Here is a 16,366-nt window from a genome sequence, read left to right as displayed (position 1 = left end):
AGCACAAGGGGCATGTTTGCATAGCACAGGACTCCTTGGACAAGTTTTCGCTTTAATTGGAGGATTCAATTTTTATTTTTAATTATAATTAAAGCTACCTTTGACTGATACTTCATGTAGCTTTCTGGAAATTTAGTTATATAATTTAACAGCAAAGTGCAACATTGCATCTTTTTATAAATCATTGCTGCTTGAAAATTCTTCCTTTTTTTTTTATTATTATCATCGTAATTAAGCTGATTTAAGTACCGTACTACCTTAAGGTGTTCGGCCGAAATTTAGGCCTGCCTAGGCCTAGTAGTAGTAGGTGGATATATTATATTATTACCGCGAAGTGGGGCGGGCGTACATGCCCAATAATTTACTACGTGGATAGCGAGATTTTTCGATCGCCATGCAAAGTTAAAATAAAATCCCAGAACCTCCTCCTTTTTGGAATTTAAGGAAATTAATACATTTTTGTTTCTTTGTTGGATCGATTGCAGCAACCCCAAACCCAACATAACGGTATTTCACATTATATAGCATTTATCATCTATAATAACTGCTAACTTCCTACCCTATCGCGTTGTTTTGTTTTGGTGACAACATGGCCGGTGTAAGTCACGTGATTGAAACCGAGTTGGCCAAACTCTCTCTATCTACGGCTCTGTAGGAAGTCTATCATCAACATTATAGATTGAGAGACTCAGAGAGGCTAGCAAAGGCCACGGATAATTTGAACAGCGGCGCTATATGATCTTTGGCAAAAAAAAAAGAGTATTATACTCTTTGAAGCTGCTGCCCGGAGAGCGGCGCGGCGCCGTGGTGGCAATACATATAGGCTAGGCCCTAGCTAGAGAGCTAGCAAGGGTATTAATATACTCTTTGAGGCTGCTGCCCGGAGAGCGGCGAGGCGCCGTGGTATACAATTACAGGCTCAGACTAGCCTAGCTAGCAGCAGCAGAGTGAGGAAGTGTGAGGTATTGACTGTATTGAGATGGCGAAGACTACAAGAGGAAGCAATTGGCCTGACGATGAAATAACGGATTTGATAGATATCTGGAAAGAGCCCGAGTTGAGGGAGAAAATAGATTCAAAGAGTAGATGTAAGACAGATATTTGGATTGAAATTGCCACTCGGCTTTTTCATTTGGGATATCCAGCAAGAACTGGACCACAAGTCCACAATAAAATAAAGGACCTGAGAAGATCGTACGTCAAAGCGAACACTGTTCGTGAGACAGTTAGGCCCAGTCCCTCTGGGTCAGATGCAGGGCTGGTCCGACAATTTCCATTTTATCACATGCTACACGAAGTAATTGGAAATAAGCCTGTGTCTAGGCCAAGTTTGACTGGGGGAGAGGGTGACGGTAAGTGGCTATTAATAATTATTGCATAAACTCAGGGCCTACAGTAGGCCTAGCTAGGCTATTCTGGCTATTATCATCAGGCAGAACGGTGGTGCACAGTGACGTTTGCTCAATATGCAGATTGTGCAAGCTCTTCCTTGCTCAGTTTGCAAACTGTACAAGCAGCAATGAAATCTTGCACAATTTTAAAACTGTGCATGCAAGTATTTCCAGACCTGCCAACCTTTGGGTCATGAAAATCTGGAGATTTTTTTAAGAATCTTAAAAAAAATCTGGAGATTTACCCAGTGGCGTCGAGAGTGGGGGTCAGGTGGGGTCGCTTCCCGGGCCCCGGGTCTACTGGGGGGACCCGGATCAAGATGAAAAATTTGCGGGGTAAGAACAAAAAAATCTCCATAGGGCCCAAGCCCAAGCCAGGATGAAAACTTCTGTTGTCAGAACAAACTCTTAGGAGGAGATTTGGGGAGCGGCCGAGTGGGGGTCCCAAGTGAAGGGGGGGGGGCGCCCATGTGAGGTGTTGCCCCAGGGCCCTTACTGTACTGGCTCTCGACGCCACTGGATTTACCAAAAAATCTGAAAACCAAAAGATGATGAAAGACACCAAAAAAGTCACTTCACTGCAAATTTTTGGCCGTTGGTGGCGACATTCAAATTGAAAATGGCTGCTTGTTTATTGCAGCGCGAAGCTAGCAGACGGCGAATATATTGAATAATAACTACCAAATCAATCTACAGTAATTATGCCTAAATCGGAGTATTTTTGGGAAGAGGGTTGGCCTGTGACATCGGGTGAAAATTACATTCGATCGAGAGACAGGTGCGGATTTAGGAGGTGGGGCCTGGCCCTGCCCTGCCCCCCCCCCTTTTGAGAGGAAAAAAAAAGAAAAAAGAAAAGAAAAAAAGAAAGAAAAAGAAAAAAACGATAGCCCAGAATGCCTCAAATGTTATTTTCGGGCATCTAAAACACAGAAATTTCGCGGGGGCATTCCCCTGGACCTCCTACTATTTCAGTGTTGTCTCGATCGCCCCAAATTTCGGCCCTCCCCCCTTTCGGGGCCCCCCTGGATCCGCCCCTGGGAGAACTGGAGGTTTAAATATCGGGTGACACCTGACAGGATCGGATGAGTTGGCAGGTCTGTATTTCCTTGCACAATTTGAAAATTTTTTGCAATATTCTTCACAGTTTGCAAACTGTGCAAGAAGATTGTTGAGGCTATTGATTTACCTGTGTTCTTCATGTTGTTGTCATTGTTTACGTCGCTGTTGTTTTTGGTAATTTGTTTGTTACCACGATTTACTAAAGTTTGGTATTAACGCTGTGGCTAGAGATACGGTACCATATTTCTACTTCAATTTTCTAAAAGTACGATAAATGACATTACATCACCATCACCCAATGAAGAGCCAGAATATGCGTGACATCATCTTTCAAGACCGACATTGTAGATTGCCCACAGTGTGAGGTGAGGTGGTGTGAAGTGAGCGGTGTGACTAACGAATAATGTACAATACTTAACACGTGTTTAGCTAGGCAAGAGTACAGTATTTTCTTATAATACTGTTATCGATAAATATGCGTAAGGGTTCAACTCAGTAAAAAGAGTCGTCATTTATCTACACACACCAAGGCTCACGCATTTGAGGTCTGTCTCGTGCTTAATCTGGTCTAATCTATTTATAAGACAACAATACACATGAAAACTGAATGTACTGTAAACTGTAAATATGAGGATTCTTATAGGATTACTAGCACTTTATAGTAAATGGGCCTGCATCAAAAGTATTTTCGACAAATTTGACAGTCACTATAATCACGATTGTGGAAACTCGAACGAACGATGTTTACGATTGGGGGAAGTACCATAACAGCGACAAAATCTACGTAAAGTTTTGTAAATCAAGGAGGTATCGGTTATGCATGTGCATTCAAACCATAGGCTTAGCCAGCGAGCCTATTATTTAGGACGGCCACTTTTACTGTGACGGCTTGGCCTAATCAGCTCAGCCTAGCCTAATTGGGCCTGGTCTACCTTTAGCAAATTCTTTATATTCTTCAAATCTATGGAATGTTACATTAAACTAAAGCTAAATCATATTTATATTTGATGAAAACAACATTATTTTATTGATTGAATGTACGTTGTTTCCATACCAATATTCGGTGGGGATTCCCAAAAATGTAAGGCTTAACCATTGCCTACCTGGTGAAATGGACGGTTCTGAGTCGCCCACAAATAATGCACGTGGCCCTGCAAATACAATACTTGAGATTTGGTTCCCCTACATATATTGTTGGTATTCGTAACTTTCTGGTTATAATTCATGAAATACCGTAAAGATGACATTGTTGTTAACCTCACAAGTTAAGTTTTATTAGTCAACAAACTACAGTAGGTCTAGTCCTATCTCTCGATTCGGAGGATCTAGAGTAGAATTTACACTAAACTAAGTGAGAGATGAAGATGCATCTGCATAGCCTAGAAATACTGTAGCCATGCTCAATCTATGTATATAACTGAAATATCTTTGTGAAACCTAATTCAACACTATTCATTTGAAGACAGAATTCCAAAATTTAAAGTGTACCTTTAAATTGCATCTAAAGATCATAATTTTCTAATTTTTTTTCTTATGTTTGGAAGGGGGTGTGGCCCTGAATGGGTGGGCGGGCCATGCCTACTGGCTTGCATTTTGGACGGCCTATTTCATTTTTCTGGCTAAGCCCCTGATTCAAATGACTCAGTGGAACCTTACAGTACACCTATTTATCGATGACAGCTAAATAGAGTATTGTACTTTTTATTGTTCTAAAGTACAGCACATCGTTCGCGTTTCACCACTCATCGTTGTGGGTGATCTGCAATGAAAGATGACGTCATGCACATTCTGGCTCTTCATTGGGTGATGGTGACATAATGCCTTTTACCGTACCTTTAGCAAATTGAAGTAGAAATACGGTACCGTATCTCTAGCCACGCATGGGCATCGATTGGTGGGGACAGGGGGACACATTCCCCCATTTTTCAGAGTAGGGGAACATCATATTGATCGTCCCCCACACTTTTTACCAATCTTCTATAATTAAAACCCCACTTTTAAAAGCGAATGTAAAGAATACAAATTACGCATGACTCATGAATTTTGTCTGTTCAGTTTTTCAAGTGCAGTACTTTTTTATTTATTTTGCGTTTATACATTTCGTAACCATCTCAGAAACCACTAGATTGATTTTATGGGTGCAGCGGTTTTTAGATGCTAAAATTATTGTGAAATCAATGTACTGAATGTTAAAATTGGAAGCGTGTATGCTTATTAGGCCAATATTTTTACAAACTCAAAAGTGCACAATTTCTACTGTAAACGATTTATTCCTTAAATTGCATACCCGTACGTATGTGTTTAATATTATCTACATACATAGGATTACTGTTTTTCCTAATTTCAAAAAAAATATATAGTTAGTCAATTGAATTTTATATAGCAATTATTAAATAATAATTTTACAGCCTTTGACACGGACATGTCCATCTATTTTGATTTATTGATACCAAAATTTTACTCCAGTGTTACGTTGACGCAATCTTGCAATAACTTAATAATAATCAGTGGCAGAATCAAGTGGGGCCGAGACGACCCTAAATTTTTCAAAATTTTTTTTAAAAAATGGAAAAAAAGGAAAATTATAATTAATTTCCGGCAATCTGGAGGTGTCAAAATCATAAATTTTCTTTCCTTAGCCCCAACCATGGTGGTGATCTACTGTACTCTCCCAAATTGCGCAAGTCCCTGGAGCCGCCACTGATAATGATAAATTAAGTAAATCATGTTTATGTTTGTGAAATCAAAATGCTAACTAATGTTTTGTGTGCTCCCTATCTCCCTAGTCCTGTTTGATCGTAAATTAGACGGTATTATTTCCACTCACAATAGTGAAGTCGCAATATTTCTTACACAAAAGTGGAAAATTCAAAATGAGGAGAAAAGCAAATAACCTCTTAATTGATTTTAAAAGTAATGTACATGCAAAAAGACTAAATTTATGACTGTTTTAAGTTTGTTATTTGTTTTTCATGGTTCGAATTTTGAATACGTCACAAGCTAATCAGTACAGGGGTTGAAATAACGCTGGTCTGCCGGCCAATGGCTAGTAAAATACATGGCAGACCTGTTAATTATCCCAATAACAAGTCCGCGTGACCAGTTAAAATGTCAATGAAAGTCTGACGAAATACCTAAAGCTTTAATCATTCACCTCTAACGATGTCTTTACAAAATATTTCACACAGATAATGTCAACAAGATCGCTATTTATTTATTTGTTTATTGTCATGTTAATGTCCGCTACGAACAGGTTTGGGCTCAGTCATTCAAGGCGAACCGATGAACATCACGCACTAGCCTAGATCATGAAGGGAAATCACCTTCTCCGCATGTTATAGCGACAAACTGGCCTGCCATATTCGTAAAAGATTCAATAGAAATGTTGCACAAACCGATCTTTCCGGAAAAACGAATGTCGTAGCGAACATCGTATTGTGAGAGTGCACTGTACATACAAATAGATTCCTCTATTTATATTTGCGGCATAATTTCTCATACTGAGAGAACAACAAGATTTTTCTGTATCTGCCAGTGTTACTTCACGGTGAGGGGCAGCATGATTAGCATGTCAAAAATATGGTATTTGGGCCTTCCGAAGTTGGTAAGATAGTGGCTAGGGAAAGGGATTGAGGACCAGTAAAAATATTAATTTACTGGTCCACTTGGCTAGTTAAAAAAAACCTTAAGGGAAACCCCTGCAGTATATATAGTAAATTATTATTTTAATGAATGTTTTTGCACGAAATATATAAGCAGGCATAATTATGACTAAAAAGATAATTTTAAAAACTTTTATGATGAGTACAGTATTTCAGTGGCAGATTCAAGGGGCCTAACCGGCCCACCATCCCTAAGTTTTTTTTTGAATTTTAAAAGTCGAGAAAAATGAAAATTATATTCAAATTAAGTCTGAGAGTGCCATTTCCGACCACCTAGAGGTGCCATAATCATGAATTTTCTTACCTAGGCTCCAACCATGGCGGGGCTGAGGTGGTCTACACTCTCCATCTGTACAAGTCCCTCTCTGGGCTCAGCTCTGTTTCAAATTACTGGATATTTTGAAAATTTCGTATGGAAATAAATGTTAATAGCATTGCTTAAAATCAATTAAAAGGCTATAGGCGCGAGAGCTTTTAGGTGCTTCGCCCCCTGGTCCCAAACCAAGGCTCTTTATTTATCATTTTGTTTCCACCCCCCCCCCCCATTTTAACCACGGATCGACGCCTTTGTAGCCACGGTAATTAATTAAATTCTGATTAATTGGTTTCAAACTTGGAATGCAAGATGGTAATAAGAAGATGGAGCCAATTGGTGGTTCCAACAAGTAGGTTCCCATGATACTCTCCTTGGGAGAAAAGTCACAAGGTCAGTCCCAACCTTTGGACAAAAAGTTACTTCAGGGTTGATTCTTCTATGTCTCCCAATAATTGATACATTCTACGCAGGAATTGTGTTGGCTTGCGTTCGCCTCTAATTCCCATGTAGTCAACAGTTGTTGTAGCCTCTTGTGTTCAGACTCGAATGTACATTTGACCAATTCTTCCTTTAGGATAGCATATGGCCTGTCCTGTGGTGGAGATATAAGCAAATTTTCGTATTTCCTGTGCTATTTCGGGCTGCAACGAGGCAATAACATATGCATACTTAGTCTGCTCAGCCGTTATGCCATGGGTTAAATACTGAGCCTCCACCTGAGCAAACCAAGGGTTGGATCACCAAGCCAAAATGGAGGCAGTCTCAAGGCAACAGCAGAAACTGGCAGTGTAGCTAATGGTTTAGGAACATTTGGCTGGGCTTCGTCCATGTGAGGTGCTACCCTCCTAGGCGTCGCACTTTTTCATCTAAAAATATCCCTTGTCGGGCCTAGGCTGGTTTATCAGGCGTCAGGTTTACCAATTTAGTACCTCAATGCGGTTGCAAAGCATTAACCACATGGAAGTGCTTGACAATCCCACCATGAACATGTGTTGAAAGTACTGATAATATTAAATATGCCTATTACAATGTGAGAGTTGCGTATTTATTATTTTATTATAAAGAATATACTATGATAAACATTGACAATGCAAATAATATTTCTGGTAAAATAAAGCAAATGAAAAACAACATGTACAGTATATTCATCAGGTAATTAACATGCAATGGTTACAGTCACTACAACTGTATAATTAATAATTTGCATTTAATTAATACTTGATTATTCAACATATTTGCATTGTAAAGTACCATAATTGCTATCAATATATTTTAATATTTGGTGTGTTTAAATTAGCAAAATCAATTTGCAGTTGAAATGAAAGCTCCACCCAGCAGGGGGCATGGCTGATTGTACTAGGTTTTATTTTATCTGATTATGAGTGCACTCAAATAAACATTGGTTGATTTTTTTTAGACTCAAGTACTGATGCTCTGGACACAAGTAGTTCAAATTCAACAAGTAAGTGATTATAGGTCATATACATAAATTCATTAATTTATTCATTTCATTTATTTATTTATTCAATTGTTCATTCGTTAATTTGCTCATTCATTTGTTCATATGACAGGCCTGGTCCCCCTACTCCATCGCTGATGCCACGAGGTCGACAGACCAACTATAATAATTTGCCTATCCAAGTAACGTTATTTGATGACAGTCCCAAATATTGTGGTCTAAAAGCACAATAGACACATTCTGCAATTCTTTTTAACAGCTAGTCATGTGACAGATAGTGGGTACAGTATAAATATGGAGAACTTACAGTATGCAAGTATAGGAAAAGATAATATTATGGTTGCGAAGAACAAATGCCCACCAATAACGCGAGAAGTAACTGGCAAGGAAACGCACTATGATTGTTCAAAATAGTGTTTATTTACCTATTCTAGCTTTCTCTGTGCTTTGTATGCTTACAGTATGCAAGTGTAGGAAAAGATAATGTTATGGTTGCGAACAAAACAACCGCTCACCAATAACATGAGAATTAACTGGCAAAGAAAGGCACTACGATTGTTCAATATAGTGTTTATTTACTTATTCTAGCCTTCTCAGTGCTTTGTACAGTATATGCTTTGGAATTTATGTGATCCATTAAACATTAGCATAGCCTAGAAATCGTAGTGTGTCAAAATCGCAGTTTGTGGATCAAAGACACTCATGCATACCTAAACAGGGGATATGCAGGGGCCTGGACCTAGCACTTCCCGAAAATCTCAATGTTTGGTGCCAGTATCTTTTGGAGCATTAGCAAATCATTATGGCAAAACTCTCAAGTTCAATTTCCAATCAGTTTGGTATAGTTTATTGGCATTCCATCCAACATTATTCAACATCAAATATGTACTTCACAACAGAAATACTCTGAAGAAGCCTGTTTACAATTTGTACCCACTATACGTCATATGACCAACCTTGCAGAATTGTGTCTATTTGGGCCATACTAAGCCAAAAAATCTCTCCCTGTGTGTGGTACAGGCAGGGATTTTTATTCCAGGAACCTGACCTTGGCTCTAGAGTGCACCTTAGTTGCATCCCATGTCAAACAATTTGTACCACCTGTGGGAAAATTTCTGGAGCCACCACTGGATTTTAGCAAAATGTTAGGAATTTATTTCATGTCTAGTGTGGTTGGGACCTGTGAGAAACAATCAGAAATGAAATATTTTTGCTCTAGGCCTCTTAATTGGCGAGGTACGGCGCTAACAAAGTTTGAGCTAATTAGCGATACAGTACCTCGCATGTTCATATTTTTATTCATAAAATTACAGTTACAATCATCTGGTGATAATTATGAAACAAAAAATAATTTAATATCTTTTTTAAAATGAGGAGAAATATTAGAATATGTAAACCAATCCAAATTTTGTCCCATCTGCGACACATACATATTTTATCATAAAACTTTAAAAAAAATTTTAATTTTTTCCCCCAATAATTAACCGTATGCATACATGTAACTATTGAACACATTTTAATCTTATATTTTATAATTACCGAGATAACTGGTTATATTCTCAAAAAACATCCCATCCGAGACAAAAATTTATTGTGGAAAGCAACTAAAAAACCGTCCCTAAAGATTGACATAAGAATATTGAATTGGAACAAATGTTTAGACCTACAGTAATTGAAATTTTTATTTTTTTTAATTTTGAGGTCTTGCTCTATATTGCCTTATTCTTCAAGATTAACGGAACTCTTTATTGATATATTAAAAGAAATGACAAAATTCACAACTCAGTAGTAAACCCTCATCCTATTCGGAGCCTATTTTTATAGGCCTTTTTAATACAGGGGTGTCATTTTAAGCAAGCGGCCGGCACAATCTCTGTCTATTATGATTCTTGCGCCAGCTATTGAATGCCGGAGGTAAATAAATTAGTGGCCTGAAACATAGGCCCATCTTGGGCTGGTCCTTGCCAAGCCCTAAGAACCAATACTTTACTTTTTAAATACAGAATCTAATGTAAATCATAATACTTCTTGATCAAGCAAGTACTAGTTCAAACAAGAATTTCTATTCTTTCAAAAGCCATTATCGAACAACACACGATCCCCGACACGATCGAAGCGACTGCAAATCAACCCACATGGGGAATCCCTGAACTGGTTTGCACGTATTCTTGTAAACAAGTTTGACTCAAAATTGAACTACGGAGCAGGCTTGGTTTGATTTTCTTAATATAATAAATATTTGTTCTTTTCACTCTACTCGCATCATTTTTGAATGACCACACTTTTGAAGTGTGGATTGAAGAAGAGGACATGCATGCGGTAGTGGTACTGTGTATGAAGAAGCCTACGCCAAAAACATGGAGAAATTCTCTTCTAAGTCTTGCATTTACCACAAAAATTAAAACAGCATTCATCTAGGAATAAGCTTATATTTCGTACAATACTAAATCAACGAAGTAAATAAACTGTTAATTTCATTCAAACGCATTGTCACAGACAACGTCCAACCAAATAACACCATTAAATCGGGTCTAGCCCCGATCGAGCGTCGACGAAGAATATCTGAACAAGACCACTTTGTAGATAACATGTGAACGGCCGTACAAAGTATGCTATGAAGCAAGAAGTAAAGAGCCTCGTCCGTCATGATATAGCATAGAATATCTCTGTATATTTTGTAAGATATTGTATTTAATCATCACAAATATTAAGTCAAAAAAAAATTCTGGCTGAGCGTTCAACCCTGATCGAGCGAAGAACATCGAGAAGGACTATGTGATCCACCCTACGAAGTATACTAGGAAGCAAGAAGTAAACAACCTCATCTGTCATAATGGCATGTAATATGCGTGTATTTCTTGTAAGATATTTAATCATCACGAATAAAGTAAGTCAACCAAATAGTTTTAATGTTTTATAAACACGTTTCCCACCTCGTGAAAAAAAACAACATTGACAGTTGATTTGAGAGAAAGGCCATGTTGTATGTACTGTACGAGCCACTCTACAAAGTACGGTATGATGTGGATCAGGGTGGATGCAGAGAGCATTCGCATCCTCGCTCGTACGTATGGTAGTCATGACGTGAGTAAACTAAAAATAATGCAAATGGACCAATTCCGGCGTATGATCTTTTTTTGAAAAGATAACAATGATTCATGAATCTAATGATTGAAATAAATATATACTGTATCAAGTTATATGTTTAATAAAAACAACAGTTTTTTTTTTCAAACCTCCGCGGTTCAAACTCAATGGATGTGGTTCAACGTACATTCACGTGAACAAATTCAGGGATTCCCCGTGTACATTGATTTGCTGTCGATTCGATTGTGTGTTGTTGAGTAACAACTTTAAACAAGTAGAAATTTCTTTGTTTTTACATATGTTTGATTAATGTATTTTAACATAACTAAACAATTAAAAGCTTGGAGAACATATGATTTTCATTCACCGTTAATTTATGCTACATTCTAAGTTTATCTTGACAACAAAAGGGCCTCTGCCAATTAGTGCCGTCTTTAGCTTCGGGCGGCTCAGCAAATTGAAGAATGCCGATGCTAACTTCAAGGGCTGTAGCAATGTAGATTATTGTTCCATTGTATACAAATACAATAAGAACGTGTATTCAATTACTGTACGTTTATTTTTTTATATGCAAGAGGACTATTTTTATTTTGTGTAGCTAATACAAGTAGAACCTCATTTTTACGTACCCCAGTTATACGAACACTCGGTTTTACGTACGCGAACGCTAATTGGTTGGCTCGCCCAGTGCAGCGCACATGGTTTTAGTTTGTCTCAACAGGCCCAGACAACACCACAGCTCTGTTGTTTAGAATTGGCATGAAGGGGAATTCCCAAGTTATACCTTTGTCGTCGTATAGGTAATCTTTAACAATATTTTCATGTTCTTTGTTCACTAGACACATTTTATTTGAACACTTTATTATGACATCGTATTAAGTGATGAATAATAACACTAAACAAATGGTTTTATTCGTAGGCCTAGAGGCTAGGTCTAGCCTAGGTAACATCGTTCCTTCGTACATACGTTTATTGAGCATTACGTACATGTTACCACAAATTTAATCCAACATCTATTTTACGAATCCCCCAATTTACATACGCCCTCTGGTCCCATACCGTACGTAAAATCGAGGCTCTACTGTAAATAAATAAAAAAATCAAATTATTGAAAAGTTGGCCTGACGAAGGACAGTGGTCTGTCCCAAAAAGCTAGGCATTTACCTCACTGGCTATTTTGCTTTTACATTTAAATTTTAGCTTTTGGTTACCAATTTTGTATCTCATTATTTTTTCAGTATTTTGCCTTGGATTATGAATAGAAGTTGTTATAATTTATTTATTTTTTGTATTGCAAAGGTAATTAAAAATACCTGCATGAAGAAAAGGCACAGTACTGTACTAGCTGTTATGTAGATGATAGTAAGAAAACTAGTTAGTAGCTAGAATTGCTGAACTGCAATTGAATGTAAATAGTTTTAAAAAAAACACTGCGAAAGAAAATACATAATTACAGTACATAATTACAATTACAGAACATTGTATGATGTGCTATCCATTTATTTATTGTTATTTTGAAAATTAAATTAACCACGGCAAGTGTTTGACTGTTGGATTTTTACTTTAAAATAGTGTTTAATACATTCTAAAATAAAACATTGCAACACAATTCAAAACTTAAAATTGAACACTTTTAAATGGCATCTTACAGTAATTATTTTTCATTGTTTTCTTAGGTAGAGAGGGGGACACCCCATCCCAAACCGATCCTGCTCAGGCAACAAAATTCAAAAGTTTTTTTCTTAGGTTAAAAAAGGGAGGAGGACACCCCCTCCCAAACCCACCCCCGCTTGGGCATAAGGGCCCTCGGATGTCGCTCTGTGACATGTTCCTCTGCCTATTACTAAAACTCCTGTTATTTCGTTTCAAAATGACACGTCTGCCTTTATATAGGGTGAGCATGTCATACATAATCTAACCTGCTAATATGGAATTTAGAGTAGAGAAGATTATTACTGTGTAGTGTAATAAGACTATTACTATTTTTTCCCTATGGTATTTCCACTTCAAGACTGGTATGCACTTAGTGATGAAGAAAATGACCAGGATGATGAGAGAGAGCAGAATGAACACACACGGCAGGTTGCAGAAAGAGAACACAAAAACCATGGAAATAACCAGGAAAGTCCAGGCAATGATAAAAAAGATGTGGAAAACAAAGTTGAAGGTAGAGTATGAATAGTAAGACATTTCAGTGGCTCATTAACAGTTTCTCATAATTGTGTGCCATTTTATTTAATAATCAATTAAAATAGTTGTGTATTACACTAGTGGAAACTTACTATACAAAGATTAGGTTAATGCAAGAAAAAATTCTGAATGCTTGGAAAGCCCGAAGGATTATTTTTAATGAATTAATCTAAACCAAAATTCATCGAAATCTTATTTCACCACATTTAAAATTGCATTGTCTCGTATCATACTAACGGTTAGTAGCTTCATTTCAGTAGTAAATTGAATGATGAATGCGAGTTAAAAATAAATTTGTACGTGTTGCATGTATAAGACGACCCAAGGTTTTTCGATCGTAATTTGCTATTTTAAGTCTTGTCTTATACACGAGAATACACGGTATGTACATCAATGAGCTAACTTGAAATGGTTAATGAGATACAGATATTTAACAACGAAGGAAAAAAGTCAGTGATTGCTTCAGTAATTTGCTGAGAGGGGGTTTGCCATCTGACAATGTGGGCCCAAACCAAACATTACTGTATTTGGATAAGAATTGTTTTTGGTCCAACAAAATCATTGTGGCATTGGACGATGGGGGCCTCCCTACCCCCACCCCTCCCACCATTGAATACAAGTATAGTACTGTATACTAAGGGGAAGTGTACTATTATCAAAGGATAATCAAAATATAAAAATAATTTGTTCCTAATTAAATTTAAATCATAGGTGTATGTAATAATGTTCAAGTTGAAGGAAGAGGCCAAGTAGCTTGTCAACAACCCAGCAAAGGTAGGGGATTCACAGATGTCAGCTCAGCAGCTTTGCTTTCCTGGCTTGCATGTCTTGTCAGCTTTTAAAAATGTATTGTCCTATGCAAAATACAAAAAAAAAAAAAATTAATTTTGGAATTAACTTTATGTTTTTGAAGAAACATAACAATTTGTTGTAATATAGGCAAGAGTCAGTACTTGCCTATAACGGTATATATTTCCTGCGTAGCTATGATAAAATGGTATGTAGACTGATTACACTGTCACTGCTTGCTGTATGAGCTCTGGACTTGGAAGTGATGTCATTTCTCCAAGGGCTTCCCAGGGTCGGCCACTCAGTGCACATGACAGTAGATGCGACTGTTTGAAAAAGGACGTTGTTTGAAAAAGGATGCCATGCTGCATGGGCAAATAGACAACCCACAGACATTCAGATTTGCATGCCTTTTGTGAGCTTCGAGTCGGGGTTTACTCAGAGAGGGTTAGACTCATAAATAGTATGCTGGGGAGGAACAGAAATTAATGAAACATTTGCTGTGTCCTGCATTAGATGAGGGGCTCCCACTCGCTGGCCCCTGAAGGGCGGAAATAAGGCCCCTCAGACTCGATAAAAATCCTGCAATCGTTGAGTGTTGAGCTCTTCGAGATGCCTGCAATCTCTCTGCTTTACTGCTCCTATGGTAAAACCGAAATAGGTCCCCAGGTAATGGTGCAGAAACTTATTCACCACCTTCAAAGAGGAGGAAAACTCATGCATTATCTGTTTCAGATCCTGGGAGATGCGTGATAGGTGGGTGGAGGTGCTAGAGTGCACTGAGGTAGCATTAAAATACAGCTGACCCTTGAATTCGGGATTTTGGGCCAGCTGGGCATGGGCAACAAAAATTTTTTTTTTTTGGCTCAAGTAACAATAAGTTATTAAGTAAATTGAAATTTCTGGACAAAAGTATAAAATCTTGTGTTTGTACAGTATGTTTGTGTTACAATTTTTTTTTTTTTTGTAGGTAGTGATATAATGCACAAGGATGGTTTAGTAGCTTAGTTTGCATGAAAAGTAATATAAAAAATGCCAGTACTGTATGATAACTAGTTTCTATACAATTTTACCAATTTCCAGGTAAAAAAAGACAACGATTGAGTATGAAAGATAGGACAGTTGAAGCCCTTGCAAAGAGAATGAAAGAAATAACAGCAGCATCAGATAGAAAATTTTTGGAAATTGAAGAAAGGAGAAGAAAGGAGGAGCTTGAGCAGAGGAGAGAGGATAGAAAGTGTTTGCTAAGTATATTAGAACTAATTAAACAAGGAATGGAAGACAGGAAACATGCAGAGGAAAAAAGATCTAGAGATTTTCAAACAATGATGACAGTTTTCAATAGAAATTTATCAACCAACTCTGCTACGTTCAATGAGAATTTGACCGACAATACACAGGAATAATAGATCATCAAGTTTAAAAAGTGTACATCTCTTAATATTACAAGTTGCACTTTACTGTTGTCTCATTCTATTATTTTGTACCTTTAATCTCGTATAGTAACTAACAGGAATCCTTGACATGAACCAGGGTTGGGGAGGGGGAAGAGAGTTTATATTTTGTTAAGTAGCTCTTAAGTCACTATTTTATATTGTACTTTGATGTTTCTATTGTATTACTGGGTGCACCAACGAATGTTGTGTGCCACTGTTTCAAAAGTGATATCCAACTAAAAGTTGAAAAATAATGTTTTCTATACATTAATATAAAAGGAAAAAAATTAAAATATTTAATAGGAATATAATTATGAGAACATTATCTTTCTATTATTATTATCATCTCCGTCAGGAGATATATTTTTTCAGTCGTGTAAGAGTGTGTGTGTGTGTGTGTGTGTCACGTTTTGGGGTTTTTGTGTCTCAAAAACAGCTGCATAGACATTAGCCCAAAAAAAACCAAATTGTTTGCCCTTCTTTTTAAAAAAATGATAAGATGCTTATCAGATGGAATAGCAATAACCAACAGAGGCCTAGAATGGCAATATCTTACATCAGACAACTACTTCAGACTAATTTGTAGGGAATCTGGCAAGTGAGGATGTGAGGACCATTTAGAAAAACTAATCAACTGATATGAATGAAACTTTCGTGAAAGTTTAACCAAGTCACAAGGAAGAAATTATCAAGTGTTGGTCACGATCCAAATTTAGGAGTGAGCTTGAGGGTCATTTAAATTTTTAAATTGTGTTCAAAATATCTCAAAAACAGCTGCATAGATCTTAAATGGAAGATACAGGGAATGTTGGGTATGACCCGAGGATTGAGGTGATTAAATTTTGGTGACCATCTGGAGTGGGGTGTGGATATGAGGACCATTTAAAGGAAAATGTGCCAGACCAGATATTTCAAAAGCTAATCCACTAATATGAATTCAACTTTCATGAAAGCTTAACCAAGGTACAAGAAAAAAA

At 37.3% G+C, this 16,366-nt stretch overlaps 1 protein-coding gene across 1 annotated transcript; it reads left to right on the top strand.

Annotated features, from left to right (window-relative positions):
* The first annotated feature begins 644 nt into the window (after positions 1 to 644).
* LOC117101147 lies at positions 645 to 15,700 on the top strand. The gene is made up of 5 exons (XM_033241029.1): positions 645 to 1,352; positions 7,846 to 7,890; positions 12,986 to 13,141; positions 13,876 to 13,938; positions 15,037 to 15,700. Exons 1-5 carry the CDS (start codon positions 980 to 982, stop codon positions 15,357 to 15,359), a joined length of 960 nt encoding a protein of 319 aa, XP_033096920.1. The 5' UTR covers positions 645 to 979; the 3' UTR covers positions 15,360 to 15,700.
* Positions 15,701 to 16,366: the final 666 nt, after the last annotated feature.

This window comes from Anneissia japonica, unplaced genomic scaffold (assembly GCF_011630105.1).
Source record: "Anneissia japonica isolate Jap-2015-1 unplaced genomic scaffold, ASM1163010v1 scaffold921_len549748_cov171, whole genome shotgun sequence".
NCBI classification, from domain to species: Eukaryota; Metazoa; Echinodermata; class Crinoidea; order Comatulida; family Comatulidae; genus Anneissia; species Anneissia japonica.
Note: the sequence above shows the minus strand (reverse complement) of the source record. Positions and strands in the feature narration are given on the sequence as shown.